This window comes from Artibeus jamaicensis, unplaced genomic scaffold (genome assembly GCF_021234435.1).
Source record: "Artibeus jamaicensis isolate MK-2021 breed Jamaican fruit bat unplaced genomic scaffold, CSHL_Jam_final contig_76, whole genome shotgun sequence".
NCBI lineage: Eukaryota > Metazoa > Chordata > Mammalia > Chiroptera > Phyllostomidae > Artibeus > Artibeus jamaicensis.
The window spans coordinates 21,660,809-21,686,571 of record NW_026521954.1 but is presented as its reverse complement, the minus strand read 5'-3'; the positions used below and the strand labels follow the sequence as shown (position 1 = coordinate 21,686,571).

Below are 25,763 nucleotides of genomic sequence, written 5' to 3'. Positions count from 1 at the left end.
TGGTAGCCATCTCAAATTGCTTAATAGGTCAGGTAGGGTGGCCCCAGGCAAAATGCAGGTGGAGGCTGACCTTGGCCTGCACCACCCGGAAAATCCAAGAGCCTGTGCATCCAGTAGACAGCTACAGACCAAGATGGAGCACCACCACCCTGGCCCTGCAAAGCTGATCCTCTACGAAGGGTGGAGGTTGGTGATCAGTAGTCATAGCCAGTCTTTACAGCTAACCGGCCTGGAAAATCCCTCCTGCTGATCTGCCAACAACAATCAATGTTCATCTACAAGATGAGGGTGTACTCAGCCTGCACGAAGGACACACCTCAAATACCCAGCTTTACTGATAGAAGAGGCTGTGCCACTGGACCCTACAGGCCACACTACCAAGACACAGAGTTAAAGCAGCTCTACCTAATACATAGAAGCATACACAGGGAGGCAGCCAAATGAGGAGACAAAGAAACATGGCCCAAAATAAAGAACAGATCAAAACTCTAGAAAAAGAACTAAACTGAATAAACATGAGCAATCTATCAAATGCAGAGTTCACAGCACTGGTTATAAGGATGCTCAAGTAACTTAGTGAGGATCTCGACAGCATAAAAAAGATTCAGTCAGAAATGAAGGATACACTAATTGAAATAAAGAACAATTTAGAGAGAAACAACAGTAGAGTGGATGAAGCCAATACTCAAATTAATGACTTGGAACATAAGGAAGCAAAACTCAACCAATCAGAACAACAATTTAAGAAAAAAGAATGCAAAAAAGAGGACAATGTAAGCAGCCTCTGGGACAACTTCATGGATTTCAACATTCACATCATAGGGGTATCAAAAGGAGAAGAGAAAAAGCAAGAAATTGGAAATCTATTTGGAAAAAAAATGACAGAAAATTTACCTAATTTGGTGAAGGAAATAGAGAGACATGCAAGTTGAGGAAGCACAGAGAGTCCCAAACAAATGATGCAAAGAGGCCCTCTAAGACACATCATAATTAAAATGCCAAAGGTTAAAGACAAAGAGAGAATCTTAAAAGCAGCAAAAGAAAAGCAGTTAGTTACCTACAGGGGAGTTCCCATAAGACTGTCAGGGATTTCTCAAAGAAACTTTGCAGGTTTGAAGGGACTGGCAAAAAATATTCAAAGTCATGAAAAGCAGGGACCTACAGCCAAGATTGATCTATCCAGCAAAGCTATCATTTAGAATTGAAGGGAAGATAAAGAGTTTGCTGGATAAGAAAAAACTGAAGGAGTTCACCATCACCAAACCATTACTATATGAAATGTTAAAGAGACTTATTCAAGAAGAAACAAATCAAAACTATGAACAATAAAATGTCAATAAATATATATCTATCAACAATTGAAGCCCTGGCTGGTGTAGCTCAGTGGATTGAGCACGGGCCTGCGAACCAGAGGATCGCAGTTCAATTCCCAGTCAGGGCACATGCCTGGGTTGCAAGCCAGTTCCCTGCAGGCAAATTCCCAGCAGGGGATGCACTAAAGGCAACCATACATTGATGTTTCTCTCCCCTCCTCCTTCCCCTCTAAAGATAAATAAATAAAAATCTAAAAAAAAAACAATTGAATCTAAAAACAAAGCTAAGCAAACAAGAACAGAGACAGACTCATGGATACGGAGAGCATTTTGATGATTGCCAAATGGGAGGGGGCTGTGGGGGAATGGGTGAAAAAAGTAAAGGGATTAAGAAGTACAAACAGGTAGTTACAGAATAGCCATGGGGATGTGAAGTACAATATAGAAAATGGAAAAGCCAAAGAATTTACATGAATGACCCTTGGACATGACAATGAGATGTGTAAGAGGCAGCCAACTAATGTTTCTCTCCTTCTCTTTCTCCCTCCTGTCCCCTATCTCTAAAATTAAATAAATAAAATCTTTTACAAAACTACATATTGCAAACTCTAGACAAACTGCTAAAAAAAGAAAAAGAAAAATATTTTTAAGTGTAATTGATGGGCTAAGAGAGGAAATAAAAGTAAAAAGATAAAAGTAAACCCAAAAGAGACCAACAAAGAACAAGAAGTAGTACAAATCCAACATGATAGATATTAAATTAACTATATCAGTAATAACTTTAAATGTGAATGATCTAAATATACCAATTAAAAAACAGAGACTATCAGAGTATATGAAAACCAAGACTCAGCTATATGTTGCCCACAAGAAACTCACTTTAAATATAAAGACACAATTTAAAACTAAGGAGATACAGACACTAGTAAAAAGAAAGCTAGAGCCGCTCTACTAATTCCAGACAGAATAGACTTCAGAATAAGGAAAACTGTTTAGAGCATAAAAATTAGCATAATGATAAAGGGGTCAATTCTCCAAGAAGACGTAACAATCCTTCATGTACATACAACTAACAACAGAGTATCAAAATACATGACACCCAAACTGACAGAAATATAAAGAATTCCAAGTCGACAGATCCAGTAATATAATTGGAAACTTTAACACTCCTATTTCATTAATCGATACATCAAGTAGAGTATCAATAAGCTAAACCAAATTATAGTAACAATCAGCTTCATTTAATTGACATTTATAGAACAGTCTGTCCAACAGCATTAGAATTTATACTCTTCTCAAGTTCATATGAGATATTCACCTAGGTGGACTACATTCTGGGTTATAAAACATACCTTAACAAATTTATAAGAATAGAAATAAAACAAAGCATGTTAGTATACTACAATGAAATTAAACTAAAAATCAGTAATAGAAAGATAGTTGCAAAAAACTCAAAATATTTGGCTATTAAAACAACATAGTTTAAAATACCATAGGTCCAATTTTTACCAATATGTCCCCCAAAGCAAGGGACATAAAGGGAAGAATAAATAAACGGGACCTCATCAAATTAAAAAGCTTCTGCATGGCTAAAAAAAAAGCATTAAAATGAAAAGAGAACCAACTACATGGGAAAACATATTTGCCAATGATACTCAGACAACAGTCTGATCTCCAAAATATACAAAGAACTCACCTGAACTCCACTTCAGGAAGACAACAAATCCTTAAAAAATGGGCAAAGGACTTGAACAGACACTTTTCCAAAGACGAGACATATGAAAAGATGCCCAGAGACATATGAAAAGATGTTCAGTATCGCTAGCTATCAGAGAGATGTAAATAAAAACCACAATGAGATACCACTTCATACTGGTGAGAATAGCCATCATAAACAAAGCAACAAACTAGTGTTGGTGAGGATGTGGAGAAAAGGGAACCCCAGTGCACTGGTGGTAGGAATGCAGACTGGTGCAGCCACTGTTGAAAACAGTATGGAGTTTCCTGAAAAAACTAAAAATGGAACTACCTTTTGACCCAGCAATTCTACCTCCAGGGTTATAGCATAAGAATCCTGAAACACTAATCCATATGAACCTATGCACCCCGATGTTCATAACAGCACAATTTACAATAGCCAAGTGCTGGAAGCAACCTACGTGCCCACCAGTAAATGAGTGGATCAAAAAACTGTGACACATTTCTACAATGGAATACTACGCAGCAGAAACAAAGAAGGAGCTCCTACCCTTCATGGGGTGAAACTGGAGAGCATTATGCTAAGTGAAATAAGCCAGGCAGTGAGGGACAAATACCATATGATCTCACCTATAAGTGGAACCTAATCAACAAAACAAACAAGCAAGCAAAATATAACCAGAGACATTGAAATTAAGAACAATCTGACAGTAACCTGAGGGGAGGTGTGGGGGGAGGGGGTAATGGGGGGAAGCAGGGAAGGTTTAGGGTTAGGTTTTCAAAGGAATAACTGGTAGTCTTGAGGAAATAAATACTGTTTGCAACACAACAGTCTTGGAGGGTATGTCACAGATTTACCTCTAAAATTTAATAAGGCAAAGTACACACACAAGTTAACCTTCCCCCAAATGAAAGTTCTCTATTCTCAAAATGCAGGTCATTTTTCTCCCAATTTGTATGATAAGTAATCTAGTTTTTAATTATATAAAGAAGTAAATCAAGCCCTGGCTGGTGTAGCTCAGTGGATTGAGCGCGGGCCTGCAAACCAGACAATCGCGGTTCGATTCCCAGTCAGGGCACATGCCAGGGTTGCAGGCAGGTTCCCTGCAGGCCAGTTCCCAGCAGGGGACGCATGAAAGGCAACCATACATTGATGTTTCTCTCCCTCTCGCCTTCCCTTCCCCTCTAAAGATAAATAAATAAAATTTAAAAAAAAAAAGAAGTAAATCATATAGATTATACAATCGTCATAACATCACATACTTTGCTAAGTACAATCTATAAGAAATAGTAAAGCAAGAGAGATCTGTAAATGTAATTAGTTGTAAGTTGGCAAATATCCAACTAAGAAATTCATAGGAAAAGACAGCAGAGGGTCTCAGAGAGTCCAGCTTTCAAATGTGATCTCAGCCCAGTTGTCACAGGGACACCAAATCCTTTTGTTGGTGGTTAACAGGCTGTCTCATGTGTGCGGGGCACTGGCACACAACAGTAGTTATGTTCTACCTCACAAATGACTATACTTCATTGAGTTTATGCTGAGTAGGGCAGTGTTTGCAAACCACTTAGATTCCAGGATGGAAAGAGCTACAAAAATGAAACATGCAGTCCTTCTCTGAGGTTTGTTATTAGCCTCTGTTAGCCACAGGTTACAGGGCACTAAACACTACACACTGTGTGTTTGCTCATAACCACTATGAAAAATAGCCTATAACATCTTTCTGAAGACTCCTACAAAATTTTAAGGTAACTCAAAATCTGGGAATTCAACTGGGATATAGTTCAATTCTTAGAACTAGTTCTTATCAAAAATATCTCATTAATTCTTTCTTAGGTATCAATTCAAGTTTGTTTCAACCCATACTAATCAACAGATTATTACTAAAGCTTAATGCTACTGGGGGGGGGCAGTAAAAAGGGTAAAATAATCAGTTAAGTTAATTCCCAGACTGCAAATAAGCCTCTTCGTGGATGTTAAGAAAAGATTTTTTTAAAAAAGATTGACTAGCTTAATAGCCCAGATGGCTTTAAGGTTATTCTTGCTATACCCAACATATAAGCTAAAAAAACTAAAAGAAATCCTAATAATATAATTAAACTGATACCCTGAAAACAGCTTATCAAAATGTTATTTATTTAAGAGTGCTGTTCTGCGGCACATGCACTAAAATCCAAGGAATGCGTGAGACAGGCTACATACAGCACCTTCAACAACTCTAGAAACAGTATTTACCCACTTAAAGAATAATTATATGATGATATAAAGTTATTACATATATTAAAATGTATTAGAATGTTTGTGAAAGCATTGTTCTTAAAAGTAACATTTCCCCCAATTTATGGTAGTAAATTACAGTTAGAGCTTCTCTGGCCTTAAAAAAATTTACACATATTTTAACAAAAGAAACTACTGGTAAATGTACTTTATGTATTTTACATAGAATTTAATTTAGTATCTCTGGAAAGCAGAGAAAATTTATTATATTTTCATTAATTTCTGACAAGTCATTTTATCACATCAGATTTAAAAGTTTCCAGAGACAATTTCATGAAAATGTTCATGAACTTCTCAGTATATTGTTGTTTAATAAAACATGTTATATGCTTATAACATTCACAACTGTAAAATATAAATAACATAAGGCACCACAAAGAGAAAAGAGACATGTACCTTTAAGAAAGAAATCTTATGTTGACAAGTTCTAAAACAGAACATAACATTCGCTTCCTCCCAAAATATGAGGTACATTAGAAGTAAACAGAGAAATTTTACTATACTCAAGTACTCTCAGAAAAGATGGAAATTTCTGAAATTTCTACAAATTTGACCACTAATGCCTACTGATTACGAGTAGATATGTAGTAGCATAAAACATGCATGTACAAAATGATTTGAGGGAACGGTCATACAACACTGTGCGTGTACTAAATACCACTGGTTATACGTACTTTTAAATGCTTATTTTGTATTATGTGTATTTCATATCAATATTAATTTTTTTGTGACACCACAATTTTACAATATTAACAAACTAAATAATCTCAATATATCAAATAATAAATTTTTTAAATGATTTGACATATGGTAAAATTGAAAGAACCCAATGTGTGAATGTTATATTTCCCTAAATTTTAAGGGGATTTATTAAATGAATTTTATATTATTTACCCCAAGATGTATAACATCGTCCTGTTCTCCACTAATTCTAGCTACATCTATAAACCATAAAAAAATATTCTACTTGACACTCAGAATCAGATATCATAGGAAGGTTGACTAATTTTCATTTTTTTAAAAATCTAATTTTTATCCTTGAAAATATATTTTAATGGAGCAAAGAAGAGACAGATTGTTATTTTCAAATCCCATTTTACCAAGTATGTGAGTGAAACAAGGACTGTTGATTCCCAGTTTTTATCTGGCAATTTTTCTTTACCTTAATATCCACTTTAATCATAATCAGTTTAAAACAAAAAGTTAAACAACAATAATAAAGCCAGAAACTAAAATGTAAGATGTACGTTTTAAAAGAAAAATGAACACGTATAAAATATCAAGTCATATGGTCACAAGTAGAAATGTCAAATGAGCAGACAGACTTTTTAGGAGACAAAGAACAATGTAGTAGAAAAGGCAAAGAAGAAAGAGTTCCAAGAGCCCAATCTATGTATCAATAATATAAAAAACAAAACTCTTGGACCATTATAGATGATTCTGCAGCATATGAAGCCTTATATCTGTTATAAAATAATTCAGATTCTACTTTCCATCAAAAATTAAAGCAGGGGCGGGGGAGGCTGGGATGGGAAAAACAGACAAAAAACTGTACTTGAAAAATAACTAAATAAAATTAAAAAAAATTAAAGCAATAGTATTTAACAATCATCACACTTCATAAAGAAAAGTGCTTAACATTATCTGTCTTCGTCTTCTACATTCACTTCTTATGAGCAACACAGTTCCACATAACCAAATTATGATTCTCCCACTGAAAACCTCAAACTCCCCCAATGCCTCATGTTGATGTGAAAAAGGCATACTAATTAAAAATGAGATAAAAGGCATAAACTAATAGCATGTCCATAATTAACGTTTTAAAGTACACTATTACCACACTCACTGCCTATCTGTAAAATAATTTAAAAACATAAGTTATGTCTATATAAGCTCATTTTGCCAAATACTTTGTTATATAATATATACATCTCCTTAATATATCCATCTCCCTGTGAAAAGACATCATTATCATATTAAAATATTGTATGTGCTTCACACATACAATTAGGAATAGTTTTCTGATATGATATACTGATATTTCTATTAAATCTTGATAACTATAAATATTTAGTAGACTAGTTCTTAGCAAAAAATATAAACATATAAATATGCCTTTTGTCCTCACGACTTAAAATGAAATTAAATTTTCCCTTTCTATATTGTTCATTCGTTCAGCTCACATATTTTGAAAGTAGTCATTATGACGAAGTCAGCTAATATGAAAATATCGCCTATCACTCCATTTTCTCAACTGCTGACAATACCACCTTGTACCACAAGTAGTATATGAACATTAGTCACACGGGTTCCTTGACCCAACTCATCCCAAACATAATCTGGGGAAGATGAAACCAAAGGATTAGCACAAATACAAATGGTCTCTGTACTTATTAGAAACCATGTCAGACCATGTGTGTGGACCCAGCTGCGTGTGTTTGTGATGGAAGTATTTCCTGTATCAGAATAATCTCAGAATAATGGCATACCTGTGCTCCATAGATATAGTTATCCAACATTTTGCCTCCTATTGTCTGCCCTCCTATATCCCAAACTTGAAGAGTAACATTCAAGTTTCCTAGAACATAAAAAAGTATATGTAAAATTAAGATTACAAAAAAAGTTAAGTAACAATATAACAACTAAATACAGTTTCACAGAACACTAAATCACGACAAGAACCTCTGAACCGACAGTAATTTGCCGTTTAGTCTGCAGTTTCAAATAGTCAGATATCTGGAACTACGAAGTAATGTTATCAGAAGAAATCATAGCGGAAATTTAGGTTTATACTTTTATCCCATTTCCATAGAACCACATTTATAATCACCTTCAAAACAAAAGAAAATAAAGCTTTAATTCATAAATTCCTTAAACCTTAAAAAAATCTTAACCAGAAACTAGAACAATAAAGTACTTGTACCTAGAGTAAGAAATATACCTTAAAAATAAAAATTGAACTTTATATACTAACCTACCTTGTTACACATAATGGATTTTGACGTTAAATTAAATACTCTCAAGATTCTAAAATCCTCGGAATGATAATAGACGACAAAAATGGCCCTATAGTTTCAACTTAAATGAATGGATTTTTAAAATTTGAATATCAGCTATTACATGTAGTAGTATACATAATAAAAAACTACATATTTTCTTATTTAACTTATGAAATATAAACACTTTTAATCCCCTCTTCAGAAGTGAGGTAGGATACATCCTCCCTGTATCACTAACTATTCTGACGTACTTATACCTGTTCAAAGCATTTCCAATGAAACAAATTATAATATGTGCTTCCACGATTTCAAAAAAAGCATTGTCAAATCCTTTTCCATATGTAAGCATTATAAAAGCATTCTAAAGTACAAAGAAATCTTTAAAACTGTTTTGTTCATTTTGTAAAATATTTAATTGATACAAAAAATTTATGAGATAAGCTACTCTATTTAAAACAATTAATGACTAAAAAAAGATCACACTCAATATAGTGTGATTTTTCTAGTTCAGCTTTTTAGTTCAACATTTCAAATTATTCCTCCTAATAAAATTATGTAGTTTTCTCCACAGGGAGTCAAAGTCTCAGCACCTTCAAAATGAGCTCCCCCAACAAAAACTGTATCTTTCTGCATGACTTGCAAATTAGGAAAATTCAAAATTAAAACTTAGAAACTTAAAAAATGATCTCACTTCAAAAACCAAAAAAAGGACTATACAGTTATGAATTTTTATACCAACGTAAATCAGAGACTGTTAGTCACACCACTCCACTTTGCAACTAACACTGGGATAAGCAGCCAAGTTTCACCCTTAACTCTAAGTGCTGATGGGTCCGCATCACAACCTTCCCATCACTGATAGGGATGGAGGTCTGCTGCATCAGCATTAACGAGGGCTCTGAAGTTTACCACCCATCCTCACCCCAACACACGTACTTTCAACACTCACACAGGCATGACGGACATGTTCTTACAGCTCTACGAACACGAAAACCAAAATGTCACAGACTAAGACTTGTCCAACAACTTGCATAAACCTAATTCCCTAAAAATCTACATTTTTCAATATTCAAAGCTGAAATTATCCCCCTCTAACGCTTCTCAAATTAAGCAGGTGAGATAGGGCTAGCCATCACTAGAATTACATAAAATACTTTCAGAAGCCCTGAGATAAACAGGCGTACTCTATTCATTTTATTTGCAAAACTCTTTATAATCATTTGTTTACTTCAAAAACAGTGTTCGACAATATCAACTTCTTTAGAGTAAGATTTTAGGCAACTTAATAAAAGGCACCTACTCCCATTTTTTTTCAAGGACAATAAACTCTATCACTTAACTTCCCGTCAAGAAATGTGAAACTTTTTCCTTTAAGTTCTGATACTCAGATCCCAACTGAATTAAGTGTTGTGACTACTTCAACCACAACGTTAGGAACATGATTTTCACTACATTTTCAAATTCTGACAACAATCAGCTGAAGACTCTAAATCATTTATTCAATTGTTTCCATCTAAGAGGTTTGTATTTACGTGTTGAGGGTATTTTTAAATCCATACCTTTCCAAATAAACACGATTTCTTGTGGTTGGCTTGTTTACTTAATATACATATTCTAGTGCCTCAGAAATAAAAACAGCTATGCATTACTGACAACCTATTAATATACAATGCTAGCCAAAAAAAACACTTTAATATCATTATAACCCCAACAAATATGAACTTTATAGGTATTTCATATATCAAGAAATATATTTTTAATTTCCATATTTGAATTTGAGTCTTATTAACAGATAAAAATGAAAATAAATAAAATTACATAAAGATGGAATTCAAATCAACATTCATTTTAGTTTCCACAGGCATAAACATGAAGTTTCCCAGCATATTTTTAAAATGGCATATCTTGTAAAGTTATATAAAAGTATTTAAATAACCAATATTGCAAAATTTTTCAAAATCAAGAATCTAATTTTCTAACTAAAAAAAGTTATAATTTTCAGTAATCTAATCCCAAATGCAAAATGCTACAAAATCCCTGCTTCTCTGTGAGAAATGACACGTAACTAGAGAAAAATATCAAATAAAATAAATGAGGTGGCAAAATACAGGTAAGTTGCTTTTGGTATGAATCAAAGCCACAAAGAGGATTCAACAGTGACCTTGTAAAAGTACACTTGGTGCCTTGGTTAACCTTACTTAAAGTGCTGCATAGTCAAGATGGAACTAAAAACACAAGTCTGCCCACTTCTTGTACTGAAGACTTAGAAATCCTTCTCACAGCAGAACGCTGTTTACTGGACTGAACCCACAAGCTTCCTGAAAGTATTTTGACTAAGGCTCTTAAGAAGCTCTATCAGCAGAATCTCTGACTAACAGATACACTATTTTAAGCAGTAAAATCTGCACAGTGGTTGCATCCAGACTATACAGCATACCAGATCATGAAATATACTAAAATGGATGAGTATTTGCAAAGTAATGACCTTGAAAATGTGTGTGGAGAGAATGTGACTAGATAGACAGGAGGTATTACACTGCTAACAACTGAATGGACATAAGCGTTACTAGAGCACTAACGAATATTAGATTTGACTACTGTGCTGCTTTACTGTAACTCCAATAGTGCTACCTGCAATATTTAAGTAAATGATACAAATACTGATCATCTTACATTTAACATTTACAATGTATTAAAATTAAGACTAAAGTATATTAAGGATGTACTATGTACTTTGTAATTTATTCACTTTTATTTCTTAATGTATCTATTAATTACATAAAATCAAGATACATTAAAACAACTTTTTCCTACTGAAATTTCTATCAGAATTCTAAGTCCATTAAGTAACATAAAACCAACTGCCTTTTCAAAAAAAAAATACTTTTTTTCTGGAACTCTGCCCATAAAAATAAAACTTAATGAGGAAAATTAAAATATACATTCATTGAATACATAGTTCCTAATGTTTTTACATAATTACTTTATAACTCTAAAAATTATACTATAAGTCTGGATTTCAAAAATACCAAATATTTTTGCAAAGTGATCAAAATAAAAAAACTGGCAGTATTGTGCAACAGATCAGAAGTCATCACATATATTAAATATATAAAATGTTCAAAACAAGTCTTAGAATGTGTTTATTATTTGAGTAGATGCTTGCTCCTTTATTTAAGTCTTTGAATGAAAAAATCAAAAAATTAAACAATATTAATAATATAGAAAGATGGTACTTTTGTTAATTAGCATCAACAAAAAGTCAATAACTAAATACTTAATGAAGTTTTCTGTGTACTACTGGCATTTCTGAAAACACCACTGTAAAAAAAGTTTTAGCATGTATATTATGTGATTTGTGCATGTATTCTGGTGACTGCTGCAAATATGAATTTGCCAGTAACCTATCATAAGAGTGAGATTAATAAAAATGAAATTTTCAGTTTTGAATATATTAAAATACAAATGAAACTAAATATGCATTTGTTTCTCATTTAAACCTGTTGCTTAAAATAATCCATAAAGGAAAATTACAATTATTTTCTCATATTCTACCTTATTTTCCATTGGTAGCTAAATAAATACAGACCATCACAAAACATAAGAGTATATTACTAGTAAGCTATGCAGAATACCTTTAGTTACCAAGAGTTTTCCTGAGCTGCTCTACAATTTTCATGTAGAGCTATCTGAGAGATGGGGTATCTGAGAGATTCTAATCTTTTAATAGTGTTGGATTTTATTAAACTCTTTACACTATCACTCATTTTCCAGCATATGATTCTGACACTACACTTGCAACTGTTTTTATTCAAATGGATCTCCTCAGAGAGGAGAGGGATGTACTGGTTTACAAGGTCAATCTTATCCTTACAAGGATAAACTGTTTTTAATAAAATTCTTTAAACATATAATTTAACCACCACAGTGAATGGACAGAGCATTTTAAAGCCCCAATTGTTCGGAAACTAACTTAAAACAGAAACCACTCTTTTTTTGTTATTATTTCCCTGTATTTCCCACAAAATGTGCTGCAACTGGCATCTAAATAGTTTCTTTGCATGGTGAACTGAAACATCTTGAATGCTCAAACTGTATTTTTATGAGTGCCTAGGGACCCTAAATTTTAGTGGTCTATTAAATGCCAGCAATTTCATGCTGCCTTGCATAAAACAGCATTCACATATTAGAGCACAGAAGTTCCATAGCTACATTATACTTCTGGTCCAACTTTCAAACAAAAAAACCTGAAGCAGAGGCTTAATCAAAATAGTATTTTAAAAAATAATCCTTTCTAGTCTTTTCCATTTAGTTTATACAGTATCTGTTGATAAGTATATACCATCTGATTTCTTTATAATGTTACAGAATTTTACAAGCAACTATTGTTTATCCTTCAAAAAATCTGTAGTAGTCAAAATCAGTCGAGTGGAAGAGTATTCACATAAAAACTTCATTCCCACACAGGAACAATGTCTTCATGGTTCATGCTGATGAAAGTTAGCCTCCCTAAGATAAATTTACTGATTACATGTATTTTTGTGTAGAAGCAACCCCAAAATTTATTTCACATGTCTGCCTATGTCTCTTATTGCAAAACATGCACAATTTTCTTCGTTATACTTTCAGTCTCTTACCTGGCAATGTTATCCTTCTCAAAAAGAAATCCAGTCCTACAGTTTGTTTGTACTGTTTCCCAAAAGTTTCTTGAGCAAAATAGGTAGCTAAGGAGGTCTAAAAAAATTAATGCACATAATATCAAAATTAATGACTTGTCTTAGAAATATAATATCACTACTAAATCTTATTAAGTAATCTTAATGTTCACACTCCCATTAATCCAACAGCTTTAAGCAGCTCTAATCAGTTACCAGGGGAGGAGGGACTTAATGCTCCACCAGGTAAACATCACTTGCCAAAGGCAAGCAGGAGGACAACAGACTAATCAGTTAGATCTCTTTAAATCCCCTGTCAAGCTCCTTCACCTTGCTGGACATTAGAATTTGAAACTTATCATTTAACACAAAAGTATCCTGATAAAAGATCTGAATCTTATATCCATATATATCAGTTTAGTTCAAATTTCAGAGAACTCTAACTTTCATTTCTAAGATTAAATATTTTGAGTAGTTTGTGCCCTCAGCCAATAATAAGAAATGATTAAGGAGGGGGAAAGCCTGTTTATATCATTTCTTTTCTCCCCTGCAAACCACAAGAAAAGTATCATTATATACCCAGTTTTTTCTCTTTATTAAAGCTGTTAAATGAAAGTAATTCTATAGAATGACTGATAATATGCAGCTTTTTTAAAAGTCGGTATTTTTAAGATTAATATTAAGCAGGCAAAAATTAATTATTTTCCACCCATGAACTATAAAGCTTAAAAGTCATAAAAATATTATAACCAGAACATATAGATACAGTATTTGCATTTTTATTAAAAAAACAACTCAAATACTAAAAAAACAAGATAAATACCATATGATCTCACCTTTAACAGGAACCTAATCACCAAAACAAACAAGAAAAATATAACCAAAGACACTGAAATTGAGAACAGGCTGACAGTGACCAGAGGGGAGAGGGGAGGGAATTTCAGGGGAAAAGGGGAAGGGTTTGCAGGAACAAGTATAAAGGACACATGGACAATAACAAGGGGGGGTGGAAATGGGAGGGAGGAAGGGAGGGTTAGGGGGGCTGGGACAGGGGTAAAAGGCAGAAAACTACTTGAACAACAATTAAAAATTTTTTAAAAACTCAAAACTGTATTCAAAACTCAAAGGCTTTCTTTTTAGAGTACCATTTCTTATTAAAGCAAAAGAATAATTAATCATTCTTGGAACAACTGAAATAAGTCAACTTACAAGCTTCTTAAACACTTTAAATTCACTACTCATAAACTTTCCCAAATAGAAGAGAAAGGCAGCCCCATGAAGCTTTTATGCTCAAGACAGACTACCAATTTAAGGAAAAATAGCACTTTTATTTTAAAAGTTAAAATTAGATGTCAACTTCTAAAATACTTAAAATTAAGATAAAATTCCCTACACAGTGTATCATAATTAATTTTGAAATAAGTTCAGCAATGCAAAAGAAAATGACCAAATTTCAATTCTTTTAAACAAAAAAGACTTAAAATTCCTGTTTTTCACACAAATGGCAACTTGCCCCAATTTCAATTCTTTTACAATAAATATTCAGTATTTTAATAAATTTCTAAGACAGTTGGTCAAATATTTATTCAGCATTACAGGAAAGATGTTCTGGTAGACAATGAGAAATAAACCCACTACACCAAAATGAAAATTTATTTGGCTTCCTTATAATATAAAAACTGAGAAATCATAATAAAAAAGGTAAATAGTACTCCTTTTTAAACCATTGTTTTCATTCAGCCTTATTTATGCCATTTAATTTGTTTAACTCAGAGCACAAAACCATCTGTGAAGAGGCTCAGAGTTCTAGGGTGAAATAACTATCATCACCGCTACTTTAGGTATTTCCAAATGTTTACTGTACAGACGACTGAAACAGTATTTTAAGTCAAAGAGAAACTCAGGGCATATGTAACATCAGCATAATGTCATTTAAGGTGTTTTGTCACTTCTAAGATCTCAAAGTTCAGGATTTTTATATTAATGAATATTCAGAAAAATTCTATGGTTCTTTTCTTGGAAACTTCTACCCTAATACTTTTGAGGCAAACATAAAGCTAGGGTTTCAAATAAAATGAAGTGTCATCTGTCAAAAGTGTAGATCATTGGGGACACAAAATATTAGAATGGATTCTTAGTTCATCTCTGGACACCTTTCTATAACTACTACAAAAATTAAAACAGTATCAACCAAATCAGGAGGAGGTACTTCCTCTTCAATTATGTAGTATTTGCGCTATTTTTCATATGCAATGATTTGTCACACATCATTGTATAAATATCCTGCTTAAACAATTATAAAGTGAACAACCATCTACCATATCTGAAACATTTTATCCAATTCAGTGTATTTGGGGAAGAGGGTAAACTTTTGGTTAAAAATTTCTAACCATACTATACTTACTAGTACTGAAAAGACATCATAAAAAACATTTTGCCTTAAAAAATCTTTTAAAATATGTCATAAAATCAAAAGTATGAATCAAAACAGAAAAGAAGTGGGAATATGTGTTACTAAGGGGAGGAGCTGAATTTCTCTTGGGGAAACTGTTGGTGATCATCTCAATAATTTACTGCTTCTGTCAGTATGCATCAAAATGCTCTGAGTTTTAGAGCAAGCAAGACAAACTATTACAACCAAAATTGGCCAGGAGTTACATCAAAATACAAATGAGAATGAAAGAGAGGCTGAATCAGTAAAAGTTAAGGGCAGTAAAGAATCAGAATGGCAACGTTGGCAGCTGCCAATAATTTGAAAGCTAAATGGGGTGTGGAGGCAGAAGTTTGATTCCTGTGTAAAAACAAAAGCTTAGGTTTCTGATGCTTGTATCTGAAAATTTCTGGAAGAAAAAGTCTTTGCGGTTTTAAAATAGATGAATCAAAATGATGAAAACTAGGTCAAAACACCATAAAGAATATCACTTATCCTCTGAAGCAGAATGACAATTCTTCATCAGTACAGAAGGGGAAAAAAATACGGTTTGCCCTATGCTGAATTTTAGACAGAGGTGAAAAATCATAATTATTCACACTAAATTAACAAGAGAAACATGGGTATGACAAGCTAAAAGAAAAATCTAGATACAGAATTATGAACCAACTTCAACTGAGTAATACATGTATGATAACAGATACTGGAAAAAATAAAAGTTTAAAGAATTATGACAGAATGTAGGATAACGGGCAATTTTGTCTTTTTACAAGTGTATTAGGGTTATAGATTGTCATTACAATTTTATACAGGAAATAAATTGCTATGATTTGACTGTAAAAAATTAAGAAAAAATTACTAGGCATTCAAAAAAGAAAATATGATAAGAATACAAAATGTGACCAGAGGGGAGAGGGAGGGAGTTTCAGGGGGAAAAGGGAAGGGTTTACAGGAACTAGTATAAAGGACAACTAAGGGGTGTGGAAATGGGAGGGACGTGGGGAGCACTGCGGGGTGGGCTGGGATGGGAGTAAAAGACAGAAAACTGCACTTGAACAATAATTAAATTTAAAAAGAATACAAAATGTAACTTAAATTTTTATTCAATAAGGGCGGAAGAAACAATGCGGACTGGTTTAAAACAAAAAAAAAGTTGTTTTAAGTACACAAAAATTAGTACAATTAATACTTTATCAAGAAAAGTGATCCCAAGTTCTTCTCTTCCCCAAAATGCTTACAAGTAATCAGAGCACATTAAGTAAATTGTTTTTCCTCAGCAATAAAAATCAATAAAACATAGAACAAGAAAGAAATTAACAGAATTCCCCAATATGGCACATGAATGACAAGTTTCCCAAGGACCCCCGAAACTCAAATTTCAGAACCAAAGAGAAGGGGCAGCGGTACTGTGCCAAATCCCAGAGATTTGGAAGAGGCCAAGAGCATTCGTCACCAGGGAAACCAGGGTCCAAACCACGCCGGTAACAAGGAACTGGGAGGCGGAAACCGGGCAACTAACTGGTGGTAATAACCTGAAGGCTTTGGCTAGGAAAAGGCGGGGGAGAAGAAAGGAGACAGACTTCAGCAGTAATCCCAGAAACAGTGTTGGCGACGTCGGCAGAAGCGACAGGTGTGAAGGCACCCAGGCAGAGGGCCTTCACTTTATTGGGGGGATGGGTCACAGGCCCCTCTGAGATCCTACGGACCGAGCTCTCCGAAGAGCAAGTAGCGAGCAATGTTTATTCCAGTTCAGGAGCTCCGCGACCCCTGGGTTAAACACCGCTGCCTAGGACGAGTGGGGACTGGCTGCCTGCTATTCCCACGCACGCACGCACGCACGCACTCCCATTCCTTCCACCGACCCCCACCGAAAGCTGGACTTCCAGGCCACGATCCACTCTTGTCCAGCTAACAGCTCCCTACCCGCAGCACCCAGCCCGCGCGAGGCGCCCAGCAGGAATTTTTTTGAATGAATGTGCTGACAGGTGCTGTGCTGCGCACAGAGATGCGCAGGTATGGATGCCCATAAAACAGCCGCTACGGTTTCTGAGTGCACCCACGTCCTTTTTGTGGGTTTTCACACTGACTGTGTATTTGCACACTTCACACTTTGAGGCGACCCCGAGCCACACCCCCCTTACAGAGGGAGTAGGAGCAGGTTAGCAGTTTGCCCTCCAGTAACCCGACCGGCAAGTCACTTCTCACCCAGGGGATCTGATTCTACAGCCAAGCTCGTGGGAGCTCCCACAGAAGTGGAGGCATTAGAAACGGTAATGGGGGGGTAATGGGGGGGACGGGGGGAGGCAGGAGCCTACAGTAAAAAGAGAGGAAGAGCCTTGGCGAACCCTTGCCAGTCATCAGAGGAGTGAAACGAAGGCTTCCCGGGGAGGCGATGCTGGCCCCGGGCTTGAAGGACAAGCAGGAATTCGCGATGCAGTCAGGGAGTTGGGAAGTGACTTTTTTCTTTCTTTTTTCTTTTTAATTTAAGTGGGGGCTGGACAGCTCTCCCCGGCCTTTACCAAGTGCCTGTTTCGTGTCCAGCCCCAGGCTACGACCAGGAGGGCTGGGGCCCAGAGGCCCCGGGACTCGGGGAGGAGGCTGGCGGCGCCGGGGCCGCGCCGGGATTGCTGCAGGCTTGGACGGCGAGCCTGCTCGAGGACTGACCTTCCCGGAGGTGCCGTCCCCCAGCACGACGATTTTCAGTTGCCTGTCCTGGCTCTCCTCCTCAGAGTCCGACATGGTGTCCCGGGAACCAAGTCTGCCTCCCCCCCCACCCGCCAAGGTAAAGGGAGGAAGGGAAGGAGGAAGCTCTGGGGGCGGGGAAAGTAAGAAGGGCGGCAGCGGTGGGTAGAACCCCTCGCCCTGGTGCCTCAGCGACCGCTGGAGAAATCCGGGCCGATCACTCCCCGGGCGCCATCTTGCCCACCCTCCCTCCACTCTGCACGCGGCCCGCCCCCTTCGCGCTACGTAGGACGCGCACGCCCACGTCTGCTCCAACCCAAGCCGACCCGCAAGCATCCCTGGTGAGCCGCCCCATTCTCGGGCCGGAGGTGGGGGAGACGTTCGTGGAGAGCGGGCAAGACACGTCGCTACCCTCGCCAGAGCAGTAGGAGGGGTGCAAAAAAAGTGTATTCCTAAAACTAAGTAGAAAAATGGACGTCTAATGGGTGTTTAGGCATTCTATCAAATTCTCTTGTGTCCATATACCCCAAAACTATCCCTTTGCAAATGGTGTGGCCCGCGTGGCGATAGCGGGGAAGGGCTGCGCGCTTTGGTTGCCATAGAAGCCAGGCTCGTTCTGGAAGGCGGCGGGGCGGGGCCTGTCTCGGGGCCAGGCCTGGGGCAGCACGCGGGGGCGGGGCCCTGGAGCTGGAACGACAGAATTTGATGTTTCATTCATCAAGCACGTACTCTTGAGCAGGAGTTGGCAGAGCATGGTCCAAGGAACCCTGGGGCTTGATAAAGTGAAAACTGTTTTCATAATATTACACCTCTTTTGCCTCTTTCATCTTCATTCTCTCACACGTATAGAGTTTTCCAGAGGATGCATGAGGTAGATGACCTCACTCTGGCAGCAGCTAAGGGAGCCTGTGCTTACTCTGTTTCAAACATTTCTTCGTATTACTATCCAGGCAGTAGTGACGGCTATAATGTAAATAAACAAAGCTCTTTGGGGTTATAGTAATTCTTAAGAGTGTAGAGGGGACCTGAGCCCCAAATTTTGAGAACTGCTACCCAGTAGGGTAGGTAAAAGACAAAACTAAAAATTTTAATAAGGTGAGATAAAATCCACAATAATAATTCTGACCTACCATGTCTGTCTCATTGTTAACTACTTGACATGAATGATCATTTCACTCCCCATGGCAACCCTAAAAAAACAGGGTGAAGTATACCATGTTACAGTTGAGGAGGGTCACCTCATCAATGGAGACTCAGAGGCAGTGTCCTTTGAGGAATATGAGTTTGAATGGGAAAGCAGGAGGGTGTAAGAGATGGCCAGCCAGGGGACAGCCCTGGAGTCCTAACTGCACACCTGTGCTTACTGAGCGTGTGCCCTGAGCCACAGTTTCCTTACCTAGAAAATAGACATATGGTACTACTACCCCCACAGAGTTGAGAATGAAATGTCCTCAACACCCACCCAGCAGAGGTGTCCAACCTGCACCCTGGCATGTGTCCCAGAAAGGCTATGAATGCAGCCCAACACAAAATCATAAACTTACTCAAAAACCTTTCTTTTCTGCTCATCAGTTTTCGTTAGTGTTTGTGTATTTAATGTGTGGCCCAAGACAACTCTTCTTCTTCCACTGTGGCCCAGAGACGCCAAAAGGCTGGACACCCTTGTAAAGGAACACAGCACAGTGCTTGGCACAGGGTAAGCACTCAGCATTAACCAAAGGTCGATCGCCCTAACCATCTGCCGCATGCTAGAACACCGCAGATCTCCAGCCCTGTAACCTTAGGGTTTCCTAGGGAGACTCTCAGTCTCTTTGTCCGTAGACAGGACTGGTCCACACTAGTAGCCACCCAGTTAGTATCAGTTACCACCACCAGCAATAACAACTTTCTATGTCACTGGGTGTATTGATGAGAGTTAGAAGAAAAAGGCATGTGAAGGGGCTTTGCAAAATACTTTGTAACTGTTAGTTTCAGGAATCTGTATCTAATAAGGATAGACTTTTGTCCATGAGAGAAGTTAAGGTGCAGAAACTTGTTTTTCCACTCTTCCTTAATGAAGAGGATAGTGTGACTTAGTTCTGACCAATGAGACAGAAGAGGATCTTTATTTGAACGAGGACATATGTTTGGAACTAACTGCTCACTCTTCAGTAGATCACCTTCCAGGCTTCTTGCTATGGTGAATAATGCTAAGGCACTTTAGTGATGTAGTCCATTATTTGAAGACAAAAAAAAAAAACCCTCAATTGTCACAATTATTTTGGCCATAAAATAGATTTAGTTATGGTAATGGGGCTAATTTTCATGCACAGTTTCATATGAAGGAAGATGCAGAGGAAGACTTTGCATTTTCCAATCATTAATTTCCTGAACAACTGCCTTGATATGGAGACATCATTTGTGTGGATATAGTTTCATCCCTGTGACAGTGTTGCTATATGAAATACAGAGCCAATTGCATTAAGTTAGTGACTATATTTTACATACCTATGGCAAGATTCCAGGTTGAAAATTAGATTTGAAGACTTGGAGCCATATTTGTAAATTTAAAAGAAATAAATATTCCTCTGTGGAGGAGTACCTTGTGGAGTACCTTGCTGGCTAGCATTGAAAGCTTCCGGTATGGTGCTTTACCATGCTAAAGAGAAATAAAGCTGATCCACAATAAACAAAGGTGTCTCTGTGGATCCTCTGTAAAATGCCCATGCAGGGCATTAAACTCAGGGAATCTTTTTCCATGTTCTTAAAACTAGCAAGTTAACAAAATGCTTAAAGAAGAATTCTAGGAGCAAGAAATTAGAGTTCTTTAGATATGAAGAAGTAAAAGTAATTCCACAAGAAAAACCTTGACTGCTATCTATGAAACCAACTTCCCACCTAATTTTAAAATATCTTTTCTGGAATCTGTAACATATGATAATCCAAATTTTTGTTGGAATACATGCATATTCAAGGAGTTTATTCCCAATGAAGCAGCTTGGACAATGGCCCAGTTATTAGAATATTCTGAGATGAACTGAAGTCTACCTTTATAAATTCCAACTAATGACATTGAGTGTACGTCTTCTGGAGTAAAATAGACTTCCCCATTATAATAGAGGTCTTCAAATCGATCCACTAAATTAATGATTGATTTGACAAACATTAAGTAAATGCCTGCCCTGTGCCAAGAATTCTTGGTCACAACTCTTCTAAGCAATGAGGACCCACATACAAGTGAGCAAAATCTGCAAGGGCTCTGCTTGTATGGAACTTGTAATTTGGTGGAGAGATGTAGTAGATTAAATCATGACTGCCCCAACAATAACAGGCCCTAATCCCTTGAATCTGTAAATGCTACCTTATTTGGGAAAAGTATCCTTCAGATCTGAGTAAATTCAAGAGTATGAAATAAAGAGATTATCCTGGATTATCAGGGTAGGCCCTAAATGCAAACAGATGCATCCTTAGAGAGAGAGGGGTGGATTTGACCCAGAGTGACCACAGAGGCAGAGCCCCGAGTGATGTGACAAGCCAAGGAATTCTCACAGCCACTAGAACCTGGAAGAGGCAAGGAACTAATTTGCCCCCTGGAGCCTCCAAGGAGAGCACAGCCTTGTCAATATCTGAACTTCAGTGAAACTGTGAAAGAATATGTGTATGTTCTTTTAATCTACCAGGTTTCTGGAAATTTTTTACTAATAAAAGGAGAAACAAATTTCATAAATCACACTTGAATATTTCAGATTCAGATATTTTTTTAGCAAACAGATGGTAGATGGGATAAAAACTAAAAATACCTGAATATTTGTTCAAACACTAAATAGATGGAGAGATGTCCCATGTCCATGCATGGAAACACAATATTGTAAAATATAGCAATTCTACCAAAAGATCTATGAAGTCAATGCAATTCTAATAAAAATTTTCACAGAATTTGAAATAATGCATATACGAGGCAAAGATCTAAGAATAATGGAGATATGACAAGAAAAGAAAGACAAATAACTTCCTTTACCAGATATCAAGACTTAGTAAATAATTAAAATATAGTGTATTTATTACTTCAGGATTATTATTATACTATTATATGTTATTTCATTTTTTAAAAGATTTTATTTATTTATTTTTTAGAGAGAAGGGGAGGGAGGGAGAAAGACAGGGAGAGAAACATCAATGTGCAGTTGCCTCTTGTTGCCTCTTGCACACCCCCTACTGGGGACCTGGCGTGCAAACCAGGCATGTGCCCTGACTGGGAATCAAACCAGCGACCCTTTGGTTCAAGGACTGCTGCTCAATCCACTGAGCCACACCAGCCAGGGCATATTATTTCACTTTATAGACAAATGGACCATTATAACAAAACAAAGAGCCACAAATTGGGCTCCCACATACATGGAACTCTGATATATAACAAAGTATATATGATAGTAGATAAAAAGGGGGAAAGGATCATAGCTGGAAACCATATAGGAAAAGACATAAAATTAGAATCCTATATTTCATCATACACATACCCACATGGAAAAAAATAAAATTCAGTGAAATTAAGATTCTAAATGTGAAAAACAAAATTTAAATAATTTGCAATGACTATGTTTCTTATCTTGGGATACTCATGGATTTCTTGAGCAAAACACAAAGAATTAATCATAAAGGATAATATAAAAAATGCATTTAAATTAAAAACTGCTCCATCAAAAGATATCATTCAGAAAAAAAAAGGTTAGAAGTCACCAAAACATCTGTTATTTAAGTCACCCAGTGTTGTGTGATGGAAGCCCACACTAACTAAAACAGATTTGGAACACAATTCCGTACATAGCAATATCTAAAAGAAAAATAAGTGGTATCTGCCTAATTTTTTAAGCATTGAAAAGAGACTACAATTTCCAGGTTTTCTTAAAGTATTATTAAACTACTATAATTAAAACTATGTAAACAGGCACTGGAACAGATACATGAATTCCTTCAAAAGAAAAATGGTCCCAATGTATGAAAAAATTAAGTGGATAGTAAATGTGGTGTTTCTAATCAATGGGAAAATGTGATGTTACTCATTGGGTGTTAATTTTTCAAACTGAATGTCTATCTCATTCCTTACTCACATAAAAGTAAAAATATATTTTTAGAGGAAGCCATAACAAACTAAAAAATGGGTAAATATTTATAACTTGGAGTGGAAATAGTTTATCTAACCATGGTACCATTTTCCATAATCAGTATCTGGCACTCGGTGAAACCTTGGTATGTGAGGAATAAGACTTTAGTCACTGGAGTGACTTAAATGAAGGGAAATTGTGGCCAGTAGAAGTACACCACAGAGATGTGGGTATAAAACATGGGCTTTAAATAGCTGATGTGTGGAAGGGTTTATATGACAAGATTGAGAATTTTGTTGGGGAAGTTGAAGATATAAAAAGAATCCGTGGAAATTATGAATAAAAATATAATAATTGAAATTATTGAGTACATTTAATAGCAGATTAGACACAATCAAAGAGAGAAATAATAAGGCAGAAGATAGGTCAGAAGAAAATATCTAGACTGAATAACCCAAAGGCAGCTTGATAGAAAATAACAGAAAAAACTATGAGAAACATATGGTATATAGTCAATATATATCATTGGAATTCCAGGAGATACACTTTTATTTTTCTTTATTCATCACAAAGGTGGCCCTCCGGAGCAGTGACAAAATGACTCACTTTTTTTTAATAGCCCTGAGTCTCTGGGATATTCATTTAGAACAAAATAAATCTTGACTTTGCCTTACACCAGGTTGGAAAAAGTCATTTCCAAGCATTTTGTAGAGCTAAGTCAAAAGTAAGAAAGCTTTGCCCTGGCTGGTGTGGCTCAGTGGACTGTGTTGGCCTGCGAACCAAAAGGGCTGGTTCAGTTCCCAGTCAGGGCACATGCCTGGGTTGTGGGCTGCAAGAGGCAACCCACAGATGTTTCTCTCCCTCTCTTCCCCTCTCCCTAAAAATAAATAAATAAGATCATTTTTAAAAGGTAAGAAAGCTTTTTAAAATATAAGATATTTTCCTGATTGTGGAGTAAGTGAAGATTTCTTAAAGAAGACACACACAAAAAAACCACCTTTAAGGTTAAAGTTGATTAAATAAGTTACAATAAAATTTTTAAATTCTACTTAACAAAAGACATTTTTGAGAAAATAAAATCTCCACAGTAAAAGATATTTTCAATACATATAACACACCAGGGTCTTGTATTTAGAATTGGAAAATATACTTACTTAAATAAAAACAAATACAACACAATAGAATATTGGACATGAGGCTTGAATGGACCAAGCTCCACTTCCACAAAATAGGCAATAACATTAAAAAGTTCTTAACTCCGTTAGTAATGGGGTAAATGCAAAGGAAAACCACAAGGAGCTTCCACTACCCACCACCAGAATGGCTAAAATTACAAGGACTGAAATTGCCAGTTGCCAGCAATGCGGAGCCATGAAAGTTTCTATGCACTGCTGCTGATAGAAGTATAAATTTCTGCAACCTCTTCAGCAACCTTTTTGACATCATCTGCTGGGGCTGGGTATGTGCTGTATAGTCCAACAATTTCATTTCTTAGTATCTGTCCAACCAACATACATCCAAAGACAGGCACAAGAATGTTTACAACATTATACATCACTCTTCAAAACTGAGATCAATCCAAATGTCCATCAACAGGACATGTCCAACAAGAATTGTGGTATAGTCACACAAAGGGGTATTATGCAGCAATGAAAATGGATGAATTACTACATGTTACATACAATACAGAAGAATCTCATCAATATAATGTGGAATGAAAGAAGCCAGACACATGGAAAATGAGTGTATCTTCCATGGTTTCATTTATGTAAAGTTCCCCAAAATAATGGTTGCCTTTGAGGAGGAGGAAGAGGGTAGTGGTGAAGAGCAGGACACAAGAGAAACTTTCATAATATTGGTATTGTGCTATTTTTTTAACTTGAGTGGTGGCCACATGGGTATGTCCACTTTCACTAAGGCATAGTTTTGAGATTAGTGCAATTTTCTGTTAGTATATTATTCTTAAATTAAAATGGTAAATATTTATACATATATGGTTGATAGTAAATGCATAGTAATATTAAACCTAGAAGAATATAAACCAAGTCATTAAGAGCCATTAATAGCAATGAGTTCAGAGAATTATCACTTTCCATGTTATATATTTCTGTTTTGTGTACACTTTTTACAGTGAGAATAAATGTGTATTTTAATCAGGAAAAAACATGGAAAAATAAATCAGTAACAATGAAAGAACTATAGTCCTTTCTATAGTACCTACAGTCCTTTTTATACTGGGAAGATGAGAACTTTGTCATGTGACGAGTAGATTCCACAAATACAGAAAACATGTTAGTTTTATCACCGTGTAGGAGCTTTTGTTTGAAAAGAAAAGAAAACTTCCTTGTAATAGAACCTCAGGCTGGTGTGTGAGCTGCAGTTTTCCAGCTGCCTGCAGTTCTGCCTCATTGCTTGGGGATGTGTTTCATTGAATTCTGAAGCATAGCTCCAGACAAAACCAAAAACGTACAAAGCGGGAGAGTTCTCAAATCACCTCCACAGCTGTGAAAACCAGGCCTATCACAACTTACCAGTGAGCCTGGCAGATTTAAGTAAGGTGATCCAGCATGTTTTTTAAAAAATGGAAGTTATAATACAAATGCAAAATATTACTTGAAACTTGATTATG

General features: G+C 36.2%; 1 protein-coding gene across 2 annotated transcripts in view; it reads right to left on the bottom strand.

Moving 5' to 3' along the window:
• Positions 1-18,302, bottom strand: part of RAB28 (RAB28, member RAS oncogene family) — an 80,254-nt gene extending 61,952 nt beyond the window's left edge. For both annotated transcript variants that reach the window (XM_053672426.1, XM_053672427.1), the window contains exons 1-3: positions 18,036-18,302; positions 12,923-13,019; positions 7,776-7,864 (exon numbers count right to left, since the gene is read on the bottom strand). In XM_053672426.1, the coding sequence (XP_053528401.1) occupies positions 7,776-7,864; positions 12,923-13,019; positions 18,036-18,110 (261 nt within the window). In that variant the 5' untranslated portion in view covers positions 18,111-18,302. The remainder of the gene's footprint in view (positions 1-7,775; positions 7,865-12,922; positions 13,020-18,035) is intronic.
• Positions 18,303-25,763: the final 7,461 nt, after the last annotated feature.